Source organism: Dreissena polymorpha, chromosome 10 (genome assembly GCF_020536995.1).
Source record: "Dreissena polymorpha isolate Duluth1 chromosome 10, UMN_Dpol_1.0, whole genome shotgun sequence".
Taxonomy (NCBI): domain Eukaryota; kingdom Metazoa; phylum Mollusca; class Bivalvia; order Myida; family Dreissenidae; genus Dreissena; species Dreissena polymorpha.
In genome coordinates this window covers 34,487,632-34,510,637 of record NC_068364.1, presented here as the reverse complement: position 1 = coordinate 34,510,637, position 23,006 = coordinate 34,487,632, and the positions used below count along the sequence as shown (strand labels likewise).

The 23,006-nt window shown below is 33.6% G+C and overlaps 2 protein-coding genes across 6 annotated transcripts in view; one reads left to right on the top strand and one right to left on the bottom strand.

Annotated features, from left to right (window-relative positions):
* The window catches only part of LOC127847187 (uncharacterized), a 150,298-nt gene extending 144,226 nt beyond the window's left edge, over positions 1-6,072 (top strand). Inside the window, exons 40-42 of the mRNA XM_052378910.1 lie at positions 827-946; positions 2,423-2,645; positions 3,041-6,072. Of these exons, the coding sequence (XP_052234870.1) occupies positions 827-946; positions 2,423-2,645; positions 3,041-3,401 (704 nt within the window). The 3' untranslated portion in view covers positions 3,402-6,072. The remainder of the gene's footprint in view (positions 1-826; positions 947-2,422; positions 2,646-3,040) is intronic.
* LOC127847204 (uncharacterized) lies at positions 2,522-22,554 on the bottom strand. Of its 5 annotated transcripts, XM_052378950.1 has the most exons (8): positions 22,444-22,554; positions 21,733-22,126; positions 14,027-15,051; positions 11,255-12,361; positions 9,923-10,191; positions 6,100-6,199; positions 3,072-3,212; positions 2,522-2,663 (listed from the first exon to the last, which is right to left on the bottom strand). In XM_052378950.1, exons 2-4 carry the CDS (start codon positions 22,086-22,088, stop codon positions 11,988-11,990), a joined length of 1,755 nt encoding a protein of 584 aa, XP_052234910.1. In that variant the 5' UTR covers positions 22,089-22,126; positions 22,444-22,554; the 3' UTR covers positions 2,522-2,663; positions 3,072-3,212; positions 6,100-6,199; positions 9,923-10,191; positions 11,255-11,987. The 5 variants fall into 5 exon arrangements, with proteins under 5 accessions (XP_052234910.1, XP_052234912.1, XP_052234913.1 ...); XM_052378952.1 differs by lacking the exon at positions 22,444-22,554 and having other exon boundaries at positions 11,243-12,361; positions 21,733-22,297; XM_052378953.1 differs by lacking the exon at positions 22,444-22,554 and having other exon boundaries at positions 6,100-6,194; positions 21,733-22,297.
* Between the last annotated feature and the right edge of the window lie 452 nt (positions 22,555-23,006).

Sequence of the window (23,006 nt, the reverse complement as noted above, 5' to 3'; positions counted from 1 at the left end):
GTGCAGTGCACAATAATTCTAACTCGGCTCCCCTATATTAAGAGTTACTGTTCTTTTTAAATGACTGTCCATCTAACACTGCTATACGTGTCCAGTGTAATTTATCGGGGCATCCATAAACGATGGTATAATGTCTGGTCACAACACACTATTGTATGAAGTTGGAGTAAGACCTCAATCTTGGAATAAACTGTGTTTTTTCAACAATGCATTATATCCAGTTTTACCAATTGTGATTATTAATTTTGAAACATTTTACGTAAAATAGACACACATAAAATTGCATCATATAAATTGATTTTAACATTACAAAACTGGACATTTTACGTGTAAATCCTAAAAAAGGGAAACCGTGTCCATATGTACATTCACACAGTTTAAAAATATAGTCAAACTGATAAAAAAAATACCATCACTGTTTATGAAAAAATGCTTATTAATATTATACTAAAAGTATTGGCAGAAATTTAAAACAAAATCCAGATCAGGCAATAAACAGTTTTGTTTGAAAAATCCCCAAAATCATGTCCATTCCAAGTTTAATGTATTATTCCAAATTCACATAATACAGTGTTTCACCAACTTAAACACATTTTTTTTATCCACAATCCTTTCCTTAGAATGCTTTCCTTCTATCACCACATTTTAGTTAATATTTCTTTGCTTCTGTTTCAATTCATGCTTTCTTCCTCAGACCCGAGCGTATGTGACAGGTACCCATGCAAGAACGGCGGTGCTCTGTACTAATTGTTTCACAATTTAAAAAAGTTTGCGCCATATTTGTTTACAATTTTGATAAGTTTGTGACGATCTTTTTCTTCTGCAGACCCGAGCGTATGTGACAAGGACAAGAACCCGTGCAAGAATGGCGGCATCTGCGTCCCAGGAATCAATGGACTGTTCTGTGAATGCCGCGTAGGCTACCGTGGAGAGTTCTGCAACGAAAGTAAGATTTTTTTTATAAATACCATTTTTGTTGTCACTTTGCTTCATGTTACGTTCCAGTGTTCTTTCGTAGCGAAGGTCTGCTTCCGCCCGGGAATGCTGAAAATAATGAATTGCTGTAAAATCATTTATATTCGTCCGAATAAAATTTTGTGGTTCTTTGTACACACTTTAATTGGTACTTTTCTGAAAATATTAACAAGAAGTTTGCGTTGGTAATTTGTGTATGTGTTTGTTTTAAATTCCTGGATAGGTCAACCCACGAAAAGATATAAAGACATGTCCCACATGTTGTTGTGATTTTACAGTATGCTAGATATAATTTGTTAATTTTGTTTCAGTCTCTTTTCTTTGTTTTTAAGGGTCAAGTGTCACCCTGGCAAAGAATTGATAATGTATTTGTTCAGAATTCCACTGTAAGCTAAAATAAATAATAAAACTCTTGCAACGAAAACACTGTAGGAAACAAACTGTTTTGATCGCTCTTGATGTTACGATTCCATGTTAACCGTTTGCATGCTGGGAAATTTGTCTTCTGCTAAAATGTCGTCTGCTGAATTCTCAAATTAGCATTTTCTTCGATTTTTTCAAAGAATACTATCGGAATAGCAAACAGTTTGGATCCTGATGAGACGCCACGTTTTGTGGCGTCTCATCTGGATCCAAACTGTTTGCAAAGGCCTTCAAAATTCGGTTCCAGCACTGAAAGAGTTAAAGAAACTAATATGTAGAAGCCAACAATTTGTAAACTGTTTTGTTTATCTTACGTTGAAAACTGTTTTCATCCCTTACTGCATATCAGCCTCCTTTGGGGAAAACTGTGTTTAATGCATGTGCTTTTTAATAGATTTTTTTTTAAGATTATGTCTCTGCTAAAAGAAATCCACTTTAGGCGTAAAGTGTCATCCCTGATTAGCATGTGCGGACTGCAAAGGCTAATCTGGGACAAAACTTAACGCAAATGCATTAAAATCTGTGTTCCCAGAGCGAAGCTTATATAAAATAGTTGAAATCCCAAACTGCATAACTACCCTTTTATGAAATGTCTTCAAATTTCGAAACTGTCTCTTTAATCTAACATTTAATATAACATTTGCATAACTAACCAATCGTATACTAAAACAAATCAGACTTATCAAAAGTCTCCCAATATTCCCCTAAACACAAGGTAGTTTTAATCCCAAACTGCATTTAAGCATCCTTCTGGGAAAACTGGACTTTATTTAAACCTTAAGTGTCATTCCATATTAGACTGAGCAGTTTGCAAAGGCTAATCAGGCACTACCCTTTCCGCTTTTATGGAAAATTTTTAAAAGAAGTGTCTGCCAAACAAACATCCAGTTTAGGCGGAAAGTTTCATCCCTAATCAGCCTGTTCAGACTGCAAATGTATTAAGCCCAGTTTTTTCAGAAAAATGCTTTATAGTTTTAATCCAAAACTGCATACTTACCCCTTGAATGTAATGTCTCCCTTCCAGCCTGCGTCTCTGACAAGGACATCTTCTTCCTGCTCGACAGCAGCGACAGCGTAGGCTCCCAGAACTTCGAAGCAGCCAAGCGCTTCGTAACGTCCATCATCGAGGAGTTCAGTAGCAAGGACGCTCGCAACCGTTTCTCCCTCATCACGTTTAGCACCGAGGTCCAGATCGTCTTCTCGCTGGGTCGCTACAAGGACCTCCCGATCATCCAGAATGCCGTGAAGTAAGTTTTCCATCCACACTAAATTAATAAAAAATAGTTTCATGTGACAAATCAGTAAGTTCTAATGTATGCATATATATCTAAGAAGCTTTGGTTATAAGAAATACGATCCTAAATAATACTGTTTGATGCGTTTCATTACCGCCTTGATGGGTTGTATTTTATTGTATTTATATTCTAGAATTACTAGTGCATAATGTTATGTTGTTATACCAATTCACTTGACAGAAACTAATGTGTGATGCATATACAAGTATTTAAGTATGAAGACGATTTACTGTTGAATAAGTCTTAATAAAATGTCTGTCTATCTATGTTTTTATAAGCTTTTTGGCATGTAAAGAGCATATGTGAATATGCAAGCACATATAAACATGTGTTCGTGTTTTTTGTAGGTACACACGCTACCGTCCCGGAAACACTAACACGGCAGGTGCCCTGCGAGTCGTCGAAGAGATTTCACATGAAGAGCTCGGTGATCGCTTCGATGCCGAGAACATCATCTTTGTCATCACGGATGGCGTTGCAAACGTAAATGAGGACGACACGATTCCAGCTGCCACGGCCCTGAAGAACAAGGGGGCAAGGATTATCTCGATTGGTGTCAATTTGAACGAGAGGACGGAGATAGAGCGCATGGCATCAAGCGCGACCGACGTTTTCACCGTGAGAGATTTTGACGCTCTGGAAGGCATCGCCGCAAATATCGTTAAAACAACATGCAAGAACGGGAATATAATAAAAATCGGAAAATAAGTGAATGTAGTAGTTTCTAGAAAGAAAGTTTCTCCATCTTGACTTTCAAGCTTTATGACATGTAAAGAGCATATGTAAATATGTAATCACAATGTTTCCGTTTTTATAGTTTTTTTGCTTGTGTAAGGACCCTGCATATATAAAGAAGGTTTTATGCTATTTGCTGTTTTTATTTGTGTTTGTTTAATGAAAGAGAGTGAGATAGGGAGACAGAACGCTTTAGGTGCAGCCTTGTGGTTGGTGTTTAAGACAACAATAGGTATTAATGCTAGGCCGATGTGCCAAAACTGTAAAAGAATAATGAGTTATTGCTCTAGATGTTTAATCAAAACCCATTGTATTACAATTTTGTTTAGAATTCTGAATCCCGAATACATGACATATATGAAATGATTCGGGGCTTTGTGTAATCGATTTGTATTCCAGCTTTTTTGCATATGTATTTGTAAGAACGTTTGAAGTTTAACGTGTGACTGCATATATGATCATACCGAAGCATTCATGACAGTTGTGTCAAGTGTGCCTTTTACACCGGACTATGCACTGACATTGAGATTATTTTTTTGTTGTTTTTTATCGTGCCATACCAATTGTGTGTTTAATAACACAATTCATCATAGTGTATCTTGCTTGGTGTAATTGATGTTCCATAGGCCAGTGAAATCATAATGATAATACATTACATTCATCAATAACATTAGACAAACATAGCACGCTTTTGTATCAGTTATATTTCGTTAATTGTATAGCTTCTTTGGTTAAGGCTTAAGATATATATTACACTTTTTTTTAAATATATTAACTCAATTGTTGATATTATGGTAAAACAATAATTTTTTCAACAAAGAGATTAGACCAAACTTTATTTTTAAGATATAGCATTTAAGTAACATAACAAAAGACAAAATAGATATTAGTAGTAACTGTATAATAGGTAGTTTCAGTACACTTAAAATGAAGTAAAGGTATTTTACCAATGCAGTTTAAAAATGTATTTTTGTATGCATTTGCTATTTTTGGACGATTGTTTGGTACCTTTTGTATGAATGACCAACTTGAGATTATGTTTAACAATTAAAGGGGCCTTGTTCACAGATGGTGGTATTTGAAAAAACAAAAATTAATACTTACATATCTATATTGTTTTGAATAATCTCAACTAACTGTAGTAGCAAGAAAATAAGTTGAATAAAATATATTGCCATCCCCGATATTCGAACCAGGGACCCCTGCAAGGAAAGGCTAACACACTACCACTACATCATGCACGCTTTTAATTTATTATGGAAACTTAAACGCTGTTTTAGTACTCAAGGTATTTTTCCAAATTTTCACGGACAAGCGTTAGAAAAACGCTTTATTATTTATTAATTTTAAATGTTGATCATCTTTTAATTAACGAATATTTTAAACATGTTTCTAAGTCAGGAGCGCTACTTTGCTTTTTTAAACATAATGATTAGATTTTTGTCAATTTTTTATGTATTTAAATTATTTATTGTAGTTTAACCAAACTGTGAACAAGTCCCTATAAGTTCAAACTAAACATGACATGCTTTATAGGTCAAACAGAGAGACAGACTGTGTAAGTAATGGGGAATATGAATGTTTAAATTGACTTGATAATAAGAGCGAAATGAGTGCTTTCAAAACATTACAAGACGCTTTTCAGATGGCATCATAACAATTGTTGCAAAATTTAAAGCATATTAACAAAGAAAATGGCGATACGTAACACTCAATTAAGGGTTTTCCCAACACTAAATAAATGTAAATAGCCTGTCAGAAAGTCAAGTGCTTCATTTTATATACCATTACGTGAAATTGGAAAAAGATATCTATCTTGTTATGAACTGTGTTTTTTTTTCAACAATGCATGGTATGCAGTTTTAACCAATTATTTGTTAATGTTGACAAATTATAAGTAAAATACAGACTTGCATGTATAATTGTATCTCTAAAATTGATTATACTACAGCACTGGATTCTGGAATGGATTTGTTTGAAAATCTTTTTAAAAACAATAAACTGTGTCAATCTTTAAAAATACAGTTACATTGAGGAAAAAATATTATAACACATATGAAACAGTTGTGGATAAGTGCTTATTATTCAAAACATGTGCACATAATGTTGCAAGAATAAATTCAGAACATAAAACGGACAGTTGTTTGAGAAAATCGCCATCATTATGCTCATTTCAAATGTGATGTCTGATTCCAAATTCACATAATATTGTCATTACAACATTCAGAACTAAATTAGTTTTAGAAAGAAGTGGTTGGATAAATTCTGCCACAATTCATAACTGTTGCTCTGTACATATCTACATGTATGTTAATGTATTTGTTCTTGGAAATCCATCTTAAATCTCACGACATAAGCAATGGTTCATGACCATTAAAGAAGAAAACTCTAATATTCTATACAAATTTAAAAGAAACAAATTAATTCAAGCACAATGTGTACATCAGACTAACAATACACAGACTTCAGAGAAACAAACAATGACGGTGCCATATACATCTTAAATGCAGCTCGATTTTGTGAAGTCTGCATAAAGGAAAATTTAAATAGTACTCAATATATATTTATGTAATCATTTCAACCCAGTATAAATAGTATTCGTTCGTTTGCTTTATAATAAACTATCGAAGTAAGAGAGGAAAAAGTGTTTGTTGTTGTTTTATTTCCTTACTGTAATGCCTCTATTCTGCAATAAGGGCAGAATTGTATATGCGTCCATCTGTACCCTCATCTGTATGCTCTAATTAATTCCTGGTTCTGTCGGATCTTATCTGGGCAGAAATCATGAAATTAACAATTAGTTCAAATCATCAACACCTGGAGATAATCTATCATGCATAAAACTTGTCATGCCATGATCTCTATAATTCTCACAATAAGAGCATTTACGTTCTGTGATATATCACTATTAAATTTTTCAAATATGATAATACAATATGACAAGAGAGCCATAATGGCCCTCAAGCGTTGACCTGAGTCCACGGACGCCAATTGTTGAAGACTTGATCTGATTGAAGGTATGAACTTTGTGAACTCAATAAATATATGGCAAAGTGGAGCCAGGAATGTTCAAGCAATTTTGTGACCAAATTTAACTTTTGATTTTACATGTGGATTGACCGTAGAAGAAGAGAAACCGTTTTTTCATCCATAACATTTAATAATAGTTAACTGTTGTGAGTTTTTATTTCAAAATGCCTCTTTAACATGAAATTTTCTTTTTACAAAATTGACATTGAAATACTTATGATCTTGACGTTTAAAATAGATAGTCAGAATTTACACACAACACATTGTCTTTTGATGGTGTCATTGTTTGCAAAGTTATTTCATAATCCATTGACATATGGCAAGGTAATGGCTGCGGCAGGATATTTTGCATAGACGGAAACACAAATGAGACATTGGTATCACGAATAGGCATTTCAGTAAAAGTGGAGTAACTGCATCAATCCTATATTCAATTTCAATAAGAGTTGTCTCAAATGTTAGATAAGCTTAATTTATAAATAAACAGGTAACGCGGTTTTTGCTAAGATTTGACCTGTTTACCTAGTTTTTTAATGCATCTTAACCAGATTCAAAATCTTCCTAGATATTGTGACAATAAACATTCAAATTAATTTGCATCAAGATGAAATCATAATTGTGGCTCTATAGTGGGAACAATGTTTTTCTAAGATTTGACCTGTTGACCTTGTTTTAAATGCATCTTATCCAGATTCAAATTCTGCCTAATTATTTTCACAATAAAAATTCAAATAAATTTGCATCAAGATTTAGTTATATTTGTAGCCTCTAGAGTGGATACACGGTTTTTAAATTTGACCTATTGACCTGGTATCAAGACACACATGACCCAGATATGAACTCAGTCTAGAAGATGTAAAAATTAACATTCTGACCTTTCATCAAGATTGAGTCATTCATTTCACCTCTATAGAGATTACAAGTTTTCCTAAGATGTTACCTGATTACCTTGTTTTTTGGGTTCAAGCGATTCAGATTCAAATTCTTCCTCGATATCGTCAAGTTAATCATTCTTACTTATTTTTAACCAAATTTGAAGAAAAAAATAAAACGTCTACAATGGTTACGAGCTAAAAGTTGTTAACCCTTTGACCCAAAATGCAAAACAGACGCCACACATTGGGTGAACGCAAAAGTTCACTATAAGCACTGTTTACTGAGGTGACCTGAAAATAACATTATGTAGTTACATTCTACTCAAAAGAGCAATACTTTAGCCTATAAAACATTAAAAATAGAGTTATGGTTCTAGTAACTTGCATTTCAACTACATTATATTGATCAATAAATTAAGTTGTATGTTAACCTCATCAATACTTTTAATTTGCAAACGGCATTTACTGGGTAAATACTAAAGAGTGGGTAATGGTTCACGTACTTATTGGTTTCCCATACTGCCATCTATCATTAAATGAAGGTTCATTTAAAATCATTCAATTATTGCAGCTTTGCCAAAAACAAAAAAAAAACAACATAAAATGCAACAAATATTTAAAGGGCAATAACTTTTTTTTGCAAAAAAGAGCATTAATGAACGTGTACTCTACACTACCTCTAAATGTCCTCTTTCAATGTACACATTTTTGTTAAAATACATTCAATACTTAGGGGGTAATGCAAAGCATAAACATGACCCAAAGGACCTAAACTGAAAAGGTGGAGAAAGAAGAATTAATAAGTATTTTATAAAAACAATTTAATTTAATTTCTAGACATGTAAATATAAACAAATCTTGATAATTTAAACATATTTCCTACATAGAGCGTATCTGTTTATATTAAACATAAGATTAATTTATGAAGGACAACACTTCTGGAACTACCCAATTAGTCAGTAGTTGATTGTCTCTCCTGCAAAAGAGCCTGTCTATACAACATTCAATTGGTCATTTGTGAGTTATTTATAGAGCAAATGGAGAGATTCAAATGACAGCTCTTTATATACTATGCATATTAGATGAAAGTTCCCATACGATTCAAATGAAACAAGTCTTGTTGTTTTATATGTTTCAATTGATTATTCACTATGAGATTTGGGGGAAAACATCTGATTAATGGAAATATATCATTCAAGAGTTGTCTTTCAGCATGACACTCGAAATAGGGCGACAGGTGCTACTGGCTAGAAAGTAACGTATAGTGGTTGACGTTTGTGCCAAGTTATTTCAAAATCCATTAATAAATTACAAAGCTATGACTGTGACAGGACGCTTTGCACAGACGGACGATGCGATTGTTATATGAATGACACTTTTTCAAAGTGGTGTATAAACAAGTGAGAATGGCAATAGAAGCAGTATATCCAAACCCAAGTGGGGTGTCAACTTTCTAATTCAATTTTGCATATTGTTAGGAATGACTGAATGGCTGATCTCAAAAGTGTACTGTTTCCATTTTATTTAGAAAACAACAACATATATGGGGCTAAATTATGTGAATTTAAACAGATCTGTCACAAGACAGCGTGTTCCATCATTCTTCTCCTCTGATTGTATAATATAAGTTTACTGTCAGTCACCATATATAATAAGCACACACGCACTTGAGGTTTCATATCTGTAGCAGTTATATAGTTAACTAAATTATGAACATTTATAAATTAACGCAAGAACCATTACCATGTCAAGAAATAAGATTTTTAAACTTTTACAAATTGATTTATCTAAATGTATTCCACTTTGCATGAATTTTTGCATATAAGCTACCTACCCAGAATATTACATCACACAACCTACATCCAGACTTAAGTTATTGAGCAGAAACTATTTATATATGTTTTGCCAAACCTGCCTCAAACCCAATACCATCCTAGATCTTGGTCTGCATCTTCAAACAAAATTTCAGCACAATACCTTTTTCCAAATTTGTTTTATTGAGTATAAACTGTTTATATATTGAGCATAAACTGTTCATATATTTTTAGCAACAGTTACTTTGATCTCACATGCCCCAAATGAAATCCCATCTATCTTCAGCTATCTTCATACAAAATAAATAGAACAATAGCTCCAGCCTAACTTGAGTTTTTTCAGCAGAAATTATTCTTTTTATTTTAGTAACAGTGACCTGGACCTAACTGACCCCTTGCTTGATTACCTACACACACAGGTTCAGTACAATATCAAAACGTAAGTTACTGAACGCAAACTTTATATATTTTTAGCAACAGTGACCTTGACATTGACCCAATCTGCCCCAATATCAACCCCAATGTATGTAGTATGGGCCTTGATCGGTGATCTCGCATGATGATCACATAAAAAATTGACAATAAACTCACACAATGGCATCGAACACATAATGTAAAGTTTCAATCAAATACCTGTTATCAATATGTGATATCGAGATGTTGCAAATTCACCAGAGCATTACACAGACACCATTACAGACAATGACATTTGGGTGAGTAGTACAGTTCTGAATGTTTGAAGGATACATACTTAAGAGAAATTAGCATATTTTACCTTCTACGAATTCACATTGGTCTTGATGATGTCATCATATGTACCATTGTCCAGGCTGAGTAGCGACCTCAGAAGCACCAGAAGCTTTTTGCTCTGCTTGTCGTCCGTTGTTTGGGCGGGCTCCATGCCCTGCTTATCGTCGTCGTTGGGAGTGCTCTGCTGTTTCTCCCTCAGTCTCTCTCTATGGGTCCTGTCTATGGAGACTTGCTTCTATCAGTCAAACACAATTGCCTAGCACCACTGACAACTCTTGTGTCGAAAATGTTCACCTGGGAATATATATTTTAGCCTGTTAATTTGCAGGAAAACATCATAGATTAAAACTATTAGGACCTTTCTGTTTACTACGTCCACCTTACAAAATATTCATTTGCATAAAAACAGTGATGTATATTAAAACAACGTCAATTACAAACAAGATGTGTTTGTGAAACACAATGTCCCCCTATATGACGTTTGACCTTGAAGGATGGCCTTGACCTTGACCCTTCACCACTAAAAATGTGCAGCTCCTTGAGATACACACGCATTTCAAATATAAAATTGCTAGCTTTAATATTGCAGAAGAGACATTACATGAGCAATTTTGACCCATATATTTAACCTTGAAGGATGACCTTGACCTTTCACCACTCAAAATGTGCAGCTCCATGAGATACACATGCATGCCAAATATCAAGTTGCTATCTTCAATATTGCAAAAGTATTCATAACATAAGCGATTTCGACCACATATATTTGACCTTTGACCTTGAAGGATGACCTTGACCTTGACCTTTCACCACTCAAAATGTGCAGCTCCATGAGATACACATGCATGCCAAATATCAAGTTGCTATCTTCAATATTGCAAAAGTATTCATAACATAAGCGATTTCGACCACATATATTTGACCTCTGACCTTGAAGGATGACCCTGACCTTAACCTTTCACCACTCAAAATGTGCAGCTCCATTAGATACACATGCATGCCAAATATGAAGTTGCTATCTTCAATATTGCAAAAGAATTAATAAAATGAGCGATTTTGGCCACATATATTTGACCTCTGACCTTGAAGGATGACCTTGACCTTGACCTTTCACCACTCAAAATGTGCAGCTTCATGAGATACACATGCATGCCAAATATGAAGTTGCTATCTTCAATATAGCAAAAGTTATTGCAAAATGTTAACGTTGGCGCAAACCAACCAACAGACCAACCAACCAACCAACAGACCAACCAACCAACAGACAGGGCAAAAACAATATGTCCCCCACTACTATAGTGGGGGACATAAAAACTGTTATTCCATGACTTCAAAACACAACACATACAAGCCTTCTGACCTTAAGGTGTTCCAAGGTCATATTTCAATGAGCCCCATGGAGACATTGGTTCCGACAGGAGCTGGCAATCCTTCCCTGCCGGGGAATTGTTGTTTCCTTTTCCGGTCCAAGCAGAATGTCTTGATTTATTTTCTGTATGTCTATTTTAGATTCACCCAAAATTTACATTGTAATTATAAAAAAACGACAAATAATCAGCAGCATAAAAAAGGTAATACTACGGTAATATATCTCACAGCAGGCGATTACTTTATGTTAGCAGTACTCAATAGATCAATAGCTTTCCCTTTAAAGATTACTATAATATTTCATATTTACAAACAGTATTCACCAATATAAATTTCTCAAATGACACGATATATGTAGAAATGAGAGTCTAAAAATAGCATTATGTGCTTTGGACAAGTCAGTGAAGTGTATATATGTACAAACATTAAATATACACTTGAAATACTTTGTGTTTTCAAATACAACAGCTTGTTAATTAAAAAAGAACACTAAAACTATAAAATGTTATAAGAACATAACATAATATGTTTTAGTTCTTACGTTCAAAGAAAACATTCACATTGTATAAGCAAACAACATTTGTACACAAATGATTTGCATCTGAAACTACACACACAATGTCGTATTGTTATATGACGCATTTCAATTGTATTATGCTCAACAACATATTGGCATTGCAACATTAATTAATAATAACAATAACTATTATATTTCAATGAACACATTATTTCACTCTGAACACCATGACGTTGCCATTACACATTCCCACAATGATTGAGGATGTGGTGTTGTTGTAGCAGACTGAGTATGGATCCACCATTCCTTTCTTCCAAGTAACAAGTGTGGCCAGAGCCGGGTCTATCGACCTCGTCCAGTCTACCTGGAGTATAGTGTGAGACAGGTACGAACAGACCAGCACTTGGCCTGCAGGGGTCACATGAATATCAGTTGGCCCTTCAACTTCACGAACATATTTTGGATAATATGCAAGTTCCGAATCCAAATCTTTTCCATCCCTGACCAAGGTGATGAGCCGGTCGTCGTAGTAGCTGGTTATGTACAGCTTGTCTCCAGTGGGACTCACAGCACACCTGTATACTGGAAAACAGCGTAACAACAAGATATTGAATTACTGTAAATTTAAATAATCTTAATAAACAGACTGCAAAGATATTGTATTACATATGTGTTGTTATAAATAGGCATTTAGACATCTTAAATATCTGCATGTATTCCAATAATTCAAAAGTTAAGTGAGACATTAAACTTAAGTATCAATTAAATTGTGTAAAAGTTTCATGTTGAAATGCAACTGGTGAATTAGAAATGAAGTGTTGCACAATTACACAGATAGAAACAATTGCACATATGGGAACAATTACACAGTTCAAAGAACATGAACATATGAATGTTAATACATGCAGCAATAATACATTTCCTACGCATGAACAAATGTTTTGACATATAAGTGAAATACATACAAGTAGACATACTTCAATCATACATGTGCATCATTACAACTAATGTTATGTTTTTGTACGTGTTTAAAACAAGAAAACTATGTTTTAAACAACCAATATTGAAACGTTGCTATCTTGTTTGTACTTACCTATTTTCAGAAGCAAGTTGTAAAAAGCACATGATTATATTTTTTACATACATTTGAAACTCCTTAACATCCAACTAGAACAATTAGAGAAGTTTCAATTGTATATGATGTTGTGATCTTTTTTAATTTGTAAAGGATATTGTACATGTTCAGTAATTTGACAAACACCAAAAAATGAAGATCACGTCAGAAAATGTCTCTTTTCAAGGAAATATGTTTTTATTTATAGATACATCATGTGGTGAAAGTCAAAATACTTTATAAATCATGTTTATAAATCAATAAAACTGAACATCTTTCTGGCTAATGTAACATTCATTGAACGTATACAAATTATAACAAGAGTGCCAAACTGTCACAAGATACGTCCGTTTGAAGGTTTCGGACAACTTGATAACTTTACTAGGACTCATGCCCGTTTGAAGGTTTTGGACAACTTGATAACTTGACCATGGCCCATATTTGTACTTGACCTACATATCATCTAGACACAACTTTTGACCAAATTTGGTGAAGATCAGATGAAAACTACTTCAATTAGAGAGTGGACAACATGCTAAATGCTTGAAATGCACTAAGTGACCCAGTGACCTATTTTTTGATCGGCTTGACCCATATTCGAAGTTGACCTAGATATTGTAGACATACAACTTCTGACCAAGTTTGGTGAAGATCGGATGAAAACTACTTCAATTAGAGAGAGGACACCATATTAAATCTTTGTAATGCACTAAGTGACCTCGTGACCTAGTTTTTGACCCGGTATGACCCATTTTCAAACTTGACTTAGATATTGTCTAGATACAACTTCTGACCAAGTTTGGTGAAGATCAAATGAAAACTACTTCAATAAGAGAGCAGACACCATGCTAAATGCTTGAAATGCACTAAGTGACCCCGTGACCTTGTTTTTGACCCGGAATGACCTATATTCGAAATTGACCTAGATATTAACTAGATACAACTTCTGACCAAGTTTGGTGAAGATCGGATAAAAACTATCTGAATTAGAGAGCAGACACTGCTGTGGACGCCGCCGCCCGCCTGCCAAGGGTGGAACTATAATACGTCCCGTTTTGAAAACGGGCGTATAAAAATTAAAAATAACTTTGTTATGTATATTCCTTATGATATATATCTGCCATGAATCTTACCTGTAGCACCACCTGTGTCATCGCTATAGAGTTCGCGGAACATACGCCCACTCAGGGAGTACTTATACAGTGTTGTACCAGAGGCAATGAACAGGTCTCCCTGGTGGTGGGCAATACCTGTACATTGATGTCCTAACTTAAACTTTCTCCCTAAAACAAGCTGGCTCTGGATGACTGTGATAAACTGGACCTCTTGTGTGTTACCTCCATCATCCACAATCACAGCCACCTTACTGGGTGTGATCTGGCACATGTCCTCAAGACAAGCATTCACACCACAGTGACTCACCACCCGGTACTGCTGGTCCAGCAGCTTGACTTTTTTATTGTGGTAGTCTAAACACAGCACCTGTCCATCTGGGAGAACACATATTGCTGCAATAGCGGGTACTCGTGAATCCATTGGCATTCTCATATTGTGCTCACGCCCTATTCCCTGGACAGTGAACACCTGGTCTGACTTCCCCAGCACACTCATTGAGTGCTGTATTTTGGGCTCACATTTTATGCTGGCTATAAGTAAGATCTCCTTATTATTCCCAATTTTATAAATGGTTTCAAGTAATTGTGTTAACGCGTTCTGAAGAACGATGCATTTATCAATAGAACTTGTAATGGAATCTGTTATGCTTATAACTTCATCTTTAATTTCTTTCAGCTCCTTCACAGTACTATTATCAAATTCATTCAAGATAGAAAGTACACAACTACGCATTTCATCTTTTATATATTGCTCATTTTCATCAGACGTAGCATTTATATTGCCACGCATTTGTTTTATCATGAATTCCACAGAACTATTACCATATTCATCTACAGTATTATTTATTTTGAAACGCATTTGTTCCATCATGAATGCCCCATGTTCCTTGCATGTTTCTTGTAATGATTTAATACTGGCCTCATGACTGCTTTGCAGGCATATGATTCCTTCGAGCACAGTCTCCAGCCTCGCTGACAGTTTCTGCAGATCTTTGGGCTGAGGATCGGTCAGCTCAGATATGGGAGTTACTTTACTGCATTGGCTGAAAGATACACAAATCCCAAGGATCGTTCGTAGATATATGTTAATATTGAAACAAGCATACATATTCAAATAACAAGAAACAAGCCATTTGTATTCCAATGTGAATTGTGTCCAGTCCTTGCGCAGATTTTTTTCTATTTCTACCAAGAAAAGTATCACATTCTCGATTCGTTTTTATTTCTTTTCATATTTTTATTCGACCCCAAACACGATTTATGAAATCGTCATCCTGTAGGAGCGAGCAATTTTATTCCTAAAAATAAGACTATCGAAGTTAACAATTATGCAAGACAAACAAACTATCCGAAATACGTAATGGATTCGCCCGATGCTTAAACAATAGTATAACTGTTAGAAACCACCACGTCAAAATTGTCCCTGAAATCCAGAGAGTCTTGCTTAAACTAGTGTATCGTCAGAGAAATGACGTCACACTAGGTACGTCATAAATTGGGAAATCAAGTTTATGAAAGTAAACAAGATGTGTGTTTGTCAGAAACGCTATGTCACCTACTGCGCCGCTTTGATTTTTTTATCATTTGGCAGGTTCAGATAATTATATCCCTTTAAAGCTTATTACTTCACTTGGATTTGTTTTTTCTACCTTTGACCTTGATGGATGACCTTGACCTTTCACCACTTAAAAATGTGCAGCTCCGTGAGATACACATGCATGCCAAATATTAAGTTGCTATCTTCAATACAGCAAAATTTATGGCAAAATGTTAAAAATGGAGCAAACAAGCAAACAAACAAACCAGCCAACAGACAAACAGGGCAAAAACAATATGTCCCCCACTATATACGGAAATACGGAAAGCTGGTTTGGTAATATATTTTAAAGAGTAAACAAAATAGACTACCACTTAATAGAAGGATGGTCAATTATTCTGATTTCTTTAAATAATATTCTTTTAAAACCAAGATGTGTTTGTGAAACACAATGTCCCCCTATATGATGTTTGACCTTGAAGGATGACCTTGACCTTGTGAAGGATGACCTTGACCTTGACCTTTCACCACTCAAAATGTGCAGCTCCATGAGATACACATGCATGCCAAATATCAAGTTGCTATCTTCAATATTGCAAAAGTATTTATAAAATAAGCGATTTGGGCCACATATATTTGACCTCTGACCTTGAAGGATGACCTTGACCTTTCACCACTCAAAATGTGCAGCTCCATGAGATACACATGCATGCCAAATATCAAGTTGCTATCTTCAATATTGCAAAAGTATTCATAAAATGAGCGATTTTGGCCACATTTTTGACCTCTGACCTTGAAGGATGACCTTGACCTTGACATTTCACCACTCAAAATGTGCAGCTTCGTGAGATACACATGCATGCCAAATATGAAGTTGCTATCTTCAATATAGCAAAAGTTATTGCAAAATGTTAAGGTTGGCGCAAACAGACCAACAGACAGACAGGGCAAAAACAATATGTCCCCCACTATTATAGTGGGGGACATAAAAATCAGCTGCCAAAATGATAATTATTAATTTCTGATTATAAATAAACACAATTTATTTTCGCGAAACGAGTGTTGTTGTCGTTTTCTAATTCCTATGGATGGTTTCATAAATCTTTTATTTCAATAACTTTCAATAAATCGTTTATATGTTAAAAATTTGAATGAGTCATTTTTAAGAAAATAACCAAGCCAAGTAGAAGAGCTTGCATTTACTTAAAAAAGTAAAGATTAAGTGAAGATAAAAAAGTATATGAACAATTGAAGCTTAAAACAATTCTTGTATGCAATTTATTTTAATAGTAATCTAAGAGTCTGTCACTATAAATACCATAATACCATCAAAGGTGAATATCAACGGTAAATTCCCATAAATATAGATTAACGTAATCAAATACTGCATAGTCATTCTGTTTAAGAAGATATCTTTTATATAGCGGAAATAGCAACAACATTCAAAAGAAATCATTGAGCAAAAAACTACAATGGCTAAAAATATTTTTTGATATATGGATCCAGGGGGACTTGGTCACAAAACAGCGTTCTTCAATTAGAAGTATATAACATTAAAGTTCCGTAAGTGATTAAGTGCATGCATATAGTGAAGGGTGCTCCCATCCATAATGTAATTTTTTTATCCCCCGGTCTATACTGGGGTACATATTGTTTTTGCCCTGTCTGTTTGTTTGTTGGTTTGTTTGCGTCAAACTTTAACATTGGCCATAACTTTTGCAATATTGAAAATAGCAACTTAATATTTGGCATGCATGTTTATCTCATGGAGCTGAACATTTTGAGTGGTGAAAGGTCAAGGTCAATGTCATCCTTCAAGATCTAAGGTCAAATATATGGGTGGGGACATGGTGTTTCACAAACACATCTTGTTTTCATAAGGTATTTATTTGTCTTCAACCCATCATTTGATGTGCTATTTTAAGATTCCCAATAAAATTAATATTGAGAACTTGTTCAACACATTTAAGAGGTCAAAATACACGTTTTAACTATTTTTCATCGATTATCTGACCAAATAGGTACATGTATTTAACAACTTGTTATTTATGTAAATGCATGTGTTAGTTATTGTGTCATGTTAACTTCACATACACATTACACAAGCTGATATTTTGATTGTTAACATTTCTAATATAATTGATTTTGTTTTTTTTCCCTTTAGCATCATATCTTCAGCTATGTACAATTGCGCACGTGTCATCTGTCCAAAAATGATTATATAAGACAGTAAACAAGACTCAACACATCGAAGCTGCCCTTACAGTTTTTAGCAAATCATCTAAAATCTAGTTGAACAGTTTTGTTGACATAAAATAAAGGCCAACTTAAATAACCAGCTTATTTACAGTTGAGCTTATTTCAATCTAAACTTTGCTTAGCGATTTCAATTACAAATATTGTTTTGAATAACGATTGAAGTAATTGATATTAGAGAGCAAAATATTGCCTGGTTCAAGCATAAGAATAAATGGTTTTATTGGCAGGTTTGCATTGATAAAAATATAGGATATTTGTGGCTTTGGTAGATTATTGATCAGAAGTTATGAGTGATTCGAGAATTGATATTTTCAAATTGGCGCAGCCACAAGTGAACATATTGATTTTCTATAATCATAAGTGATCAAAATTCAAAAGTGTTAAACCGAAAATTTGAAGCAAAAAATACCGTCAAATTAACATAAAAAATCATGTCAAAAAACGTGAGAGTTATAACTAATTATCAGATTGTTTCCCGGTTGTAAATGATGAACTACAACAAATAAGTTCTTATATTTCCCTATAAACCATAAAAAAAAAACATAAAAAATAATTCTTAATTTGAGGACACATTTGTCGGTTTAAAAATGTACATGAGCTATGAAATAATGTCTCTTGTATTGGGTTTTATATCATGATGATCGAATGATTTCCAGTCATTACACCCCCTGGACGTTACACCCCTAGTCTTTACACCCACTAAGCCTGGACATTACACCCACCAAGATGTAAACATAATTGATTAGGTTACTAAGGTGTGATCACACCTACCATGGGGCACACTTCACTTGATTAATGATGTTCCTGCTTTAATGTGTGCCCAATGGGGGTCTGTCCAAGTGTTTTATATTGTTTGTTTGTCTGTATGTCTGTCTTATTGATGTGCAGTGTTAATTAGGAAATAACAATTTTTTGGTGTGAAAAACATTGTTCTGTGATATTTTCAAATAGTTTGTAATTATCAAAGTGTAATAATAACACCTAAAATTAAAGGAGTTTGTTCACACCATTGTTATCAAATGGTCTTGTAACTGATAAATAATTTAAAACAACAACTTGGTTTAAGCTTATTAGCTGCACCATTCTTGACCAATTTATTTTTGTATATACTCATTTATAAACTTTAACCTACACAATTATATAACTTATATAATTATTAGTCTCTATAAAAGCATATCAGGGCCCTCACACTACTTTGGGGGAAGGGGTCCGCAGCCCTTAGGAGGGGGAATTTTCGCGGCGTTTCCCTTTTTGGGAGAACTTTTTACTTACTCTCTCATTATTTCATTTGTACATGTTTGCACTATATTCATTGCATTTTTCATAATTTAGTATGTTTGAAAAGATTAAATTGAAATAGAATTGAGATATAATAATCATGAGACACATCTTTCTATTAAAAAACAAAACAAAAAAAAAACACTTTTTTTTAGGGGGAATTTTTCTCCCCAAAAGGGGAAAAAGTATACTTTTCAGGTGATGGGTTGCCGCCGAAATTCGGCGGCAGATTTGATAGATTAAGGGCCCTGCATATCCATTTATTATTAATAATCAGAAACTATTTGTTACATATTAACCAACTACATCATGTGAAAAGTTTGGAATCCTAATAATAACATTCTTATTTTTACATAAATGAAATTCAATTTAATGGTCTTATGGACAATACTGGGTATAACTTGGTATCTGTGTTTTATCTGATTTACATTTTATTAACAAAAATATTATTTTTCTAAAAATATGATATGATATGTAACAGAATGGTATTTATGCAGGAAAAGGGAAATGGGTTGAGACATGAGGGATTATACATGCAATATATATTTCTGGTATCATTCAAATAATTAAGTTGATCTTATGTGGCATTAAGACCCATGCGCCAATTTAGTGTTTTAAATCATTGACACAGTTTTGTGTCATCATTTATGAAACTAACATAATGTAAAACTAACAGTAACACTGGGCCACTTTGATAAACATTGGACCTATTTGGGCCAGACAAAGACCCTCTAACTGTTTATTAGGGGCCATAAAAGATACACAGACTAGTGCCAATTAGGCCCCTCCCATAAACTGTGAAAACATGCTTTGATTGCTACAGTAAGTGACAGATTCCTGTTAGTTGTGTTTCAATATAAAAAAGTATTTCTTCAATGATCCCTCATTATCAATTCTGACTTTAAAGTTTAATGATATTGTAATTAATAAAACAACTGTCAATTTGAAGTCTGCGGTAAAATTTTATATATCATAAAGTGACAATATGTTACTTCTATTTCAATATTTAACAAACTCACTGAAACCAAAAGATATAGGATATTTTTACTTTATTAATACTTGCTTTAAATTAATAGCAAGTTACCTCCTTTTGTTTGAGTGATATGAAATAGCCTAAGGGCAGATTTGCTTCATTGTCAATATCAGAGACATAACACTGCATGCATTTTATGCACTGCTAATCAAATAGATATATAAATAGATAAGTGAAATACTATGGTTACTACAATAGTAATAAAACTTAAGTAACAGATGTGATACACTGAGATAAAGATATTGCCTTAGTCCTTATGTATTTGAGGCCGTTTTCATAAATAATAAAGAATTATTTCTTATAGCTTTAAAATAAAAAGAAATGTATAAATTTAAGATTGTGTTTTGTATATTCTAAATATTTTTTTTATTTATCATTATTTTTATATTATTTTCAAAGTTATTTCTGTCTGTATATTCCAGAAAAAAAGTATTAATGATTAAGATGCATATTATTACATTTTGGTGAAATAAAAAGAAATGTATAAATTTAAGATTGTGTTTTGTTTATTCTAAATATATTTTTTTTAATTATCATTATTTTTATTTATTTTTCAAAGTTTTTTCTGTCTGTATATTCTTGAAAAAAATATTTATGATTTAGATGCTTATTATTACATTATGGTGAAATAAAAATAAATGTATATGAATTAAGTTTGTGTTTTGTTTATTCTAAATATTTATTTTATTTATCTTTATTTTTATTTCTCAAGTTTTTTCTGTCTGTATATTATTGTTACAGTCATTCTGGTGAAATAAAAATTAATGTTTTAAATGATGGCTGCTCAATTAAATAATTTGAGCAACCATTAATCTCATCAGTGTCATCTTACATGACAAATCCTATTAGTGGTTCATAAGTTGATTACACCTTTCTAATCTAATCAATATCTTGGTGGGTGTAATGTCCAGGCTTAGAGGGTATAAAGACCAGGGGTGTAACGTCCAGGGGGTGTAATGACTGGACACCGATCGAATATGGGTTAAAAATGTCTAAGTGTATGTGTCTAATATGTTTTTAAAATCTTATTTCAATAATAGGATTTTAAAGGGACTGTCAACCACGAATGACGAAAAAAGAAAAGTTCTTAAATACCGTATTTTTTTACAATTTTTAGTTTACATTGATTAAAATATCACGACTGGTATATTACATTACTTGAAAACAGTTCATATTTTCAGTATATTCGGTAATAAAATTTCGCGATGTGAAATCGAAAGTACATCGCGAAAATAGGTGACATAACGATAAAGTATAAACACACTATAAATAACGCGAGTAGATCGATCATTTTATAAACAAAATATATACAATTCACTACGCATGCACAATTTGCATTCCTGGGTTTACCACGTGACGATGATGATCAATCTACTGGCGTTATTTATAGTTAACTAGTAGTTACATGTTTACCTGGTAGACATACCCAGTAAAATTTATAACCAAATATACTGAACATATGAAAACTTAACAACTTTTTTCAAGTAATGTAATATACCAGTCGTGATATTTTAATCAATATAAACTAATAATTGTAAAAAATACGGTATTTTACAAGTTTTCTTTTCTTCGTCGTCGTGGTTGACAGTCCCTTTAAACCAAGTAAGTCTTACACACCTGTGATAACACAACATGTGATAATCTGATACACACTGAGGGCAGCACAGCTGTCTGTGTAGGTTGCAGAACTTGTCAATTTTATGGTCCTTGTGTTCATCACAAGTTTGCATAAATTCCACCAACTTTTTTGAAACTGGCCATTCCTCATATAGATAAAATCTTTCAAATACAGTATGTTTCGCAAACACTTTACCGTGTAGCTCTAAACAGTTTCCACAATAAAACCGATCACACTGTTTACAATAGAAGTCAGCACTTGTCTCAACATTATTATGGTCTTCACAGGCATTACAAATATAGTCCTTAACTTCATCAGAACCATTTTCAACTGAAGACTGAGAATTGGTTGCCATTTTGTAGATTGATGTATTTCAGCAGTCACTTATTGACACTTCAAATACAAAAAATATCTGCATCAATGAAGAAACATATTATACATCAACAATTTTTTGTATATATTTTTTACATTAGTACAAATTTAACACGTCTAATATGACTCTAAAGGCTTATCTGAATTAGAAAAATATTTCCCTAATTATGATAGAAACACGTCTTTGCACACGGCGCCTATACCACGGGACCGCGTGTTTGTAAAATGAAGCCCCCATACTGATTCGACATTTTTCTAACCGTTCAAACGCAGTTGCACTTAACTGAAAAAATACTTATTTGTTTAAAAAGATTATGATACATATAGAAAACTCTCACGTATGAGCGGGCTCTCCATTTAATCCCATTATAAATGGTGAAATATTTAATAAGACATCATTAAAAATGTTAACTGGGTCGCGCTTTATTCTCCCAACACAGATCTTAAAACGTCACGTGGGATTGACACCGTGTTTGCAACTAAGTTTCATGTTACCAGTAAACAGTGTCACTATGTAAACTCTCACGTTTGAATAAGTACAGTATTGGACAACATTAAACCCAAACGGCATAAGCTCAAAAGAAGGATAATTTTAGCCAAATTTAAACATGAAAGCCGCTATTGGTATATAACTGTTTAACATGTTAACACACACATGCCTTATTTAAAACAAAGACCTATAATACAAGGATAAGAAACTCTCGTTTTGACTATCGCGTTTTTCCATTGTGTCACACCGGTCTTACTGACATTGTGTCACACCGGTCTTACTGACCTGTGTGAATGCGCGCTAAGCATTGTGGGAAACGGACTTTTTTCAATCATGGCGTTGGTAAACATAATAAACACGGAAGTGAAAAATGGTAATTAATTATAATCAAAAACAGGCCCCATCAAACCG

What these genes read in the sequence shown, in the direction of transcription:
- LOC127847204 (XM_052378950.1), bottom strand. Translation starts at nt 22,088, where the DNA reads ATGGCAACCAATTCTCAGTCTTCAGTTGAAAATGGTTCTGATGAAGTT. An exon ending in CACATGTTGTGTTATCACAG is followed by an intron (nt 15,052 to 21,732) that starts GTGTGTAAGACT and finishes TGTATCTTTCAG; the next exon opens with CCAATGCAGTAAAGTAACTC. An exon ending in TGACACAGGTGGTGCTACAG is followed by an intron (nt 12,362 to 14,026) that starts GTAAGATTCATG and finishes GCTGTTTTCCAG; the next exon opens with TATACAGGTGTGCTGTGAGT.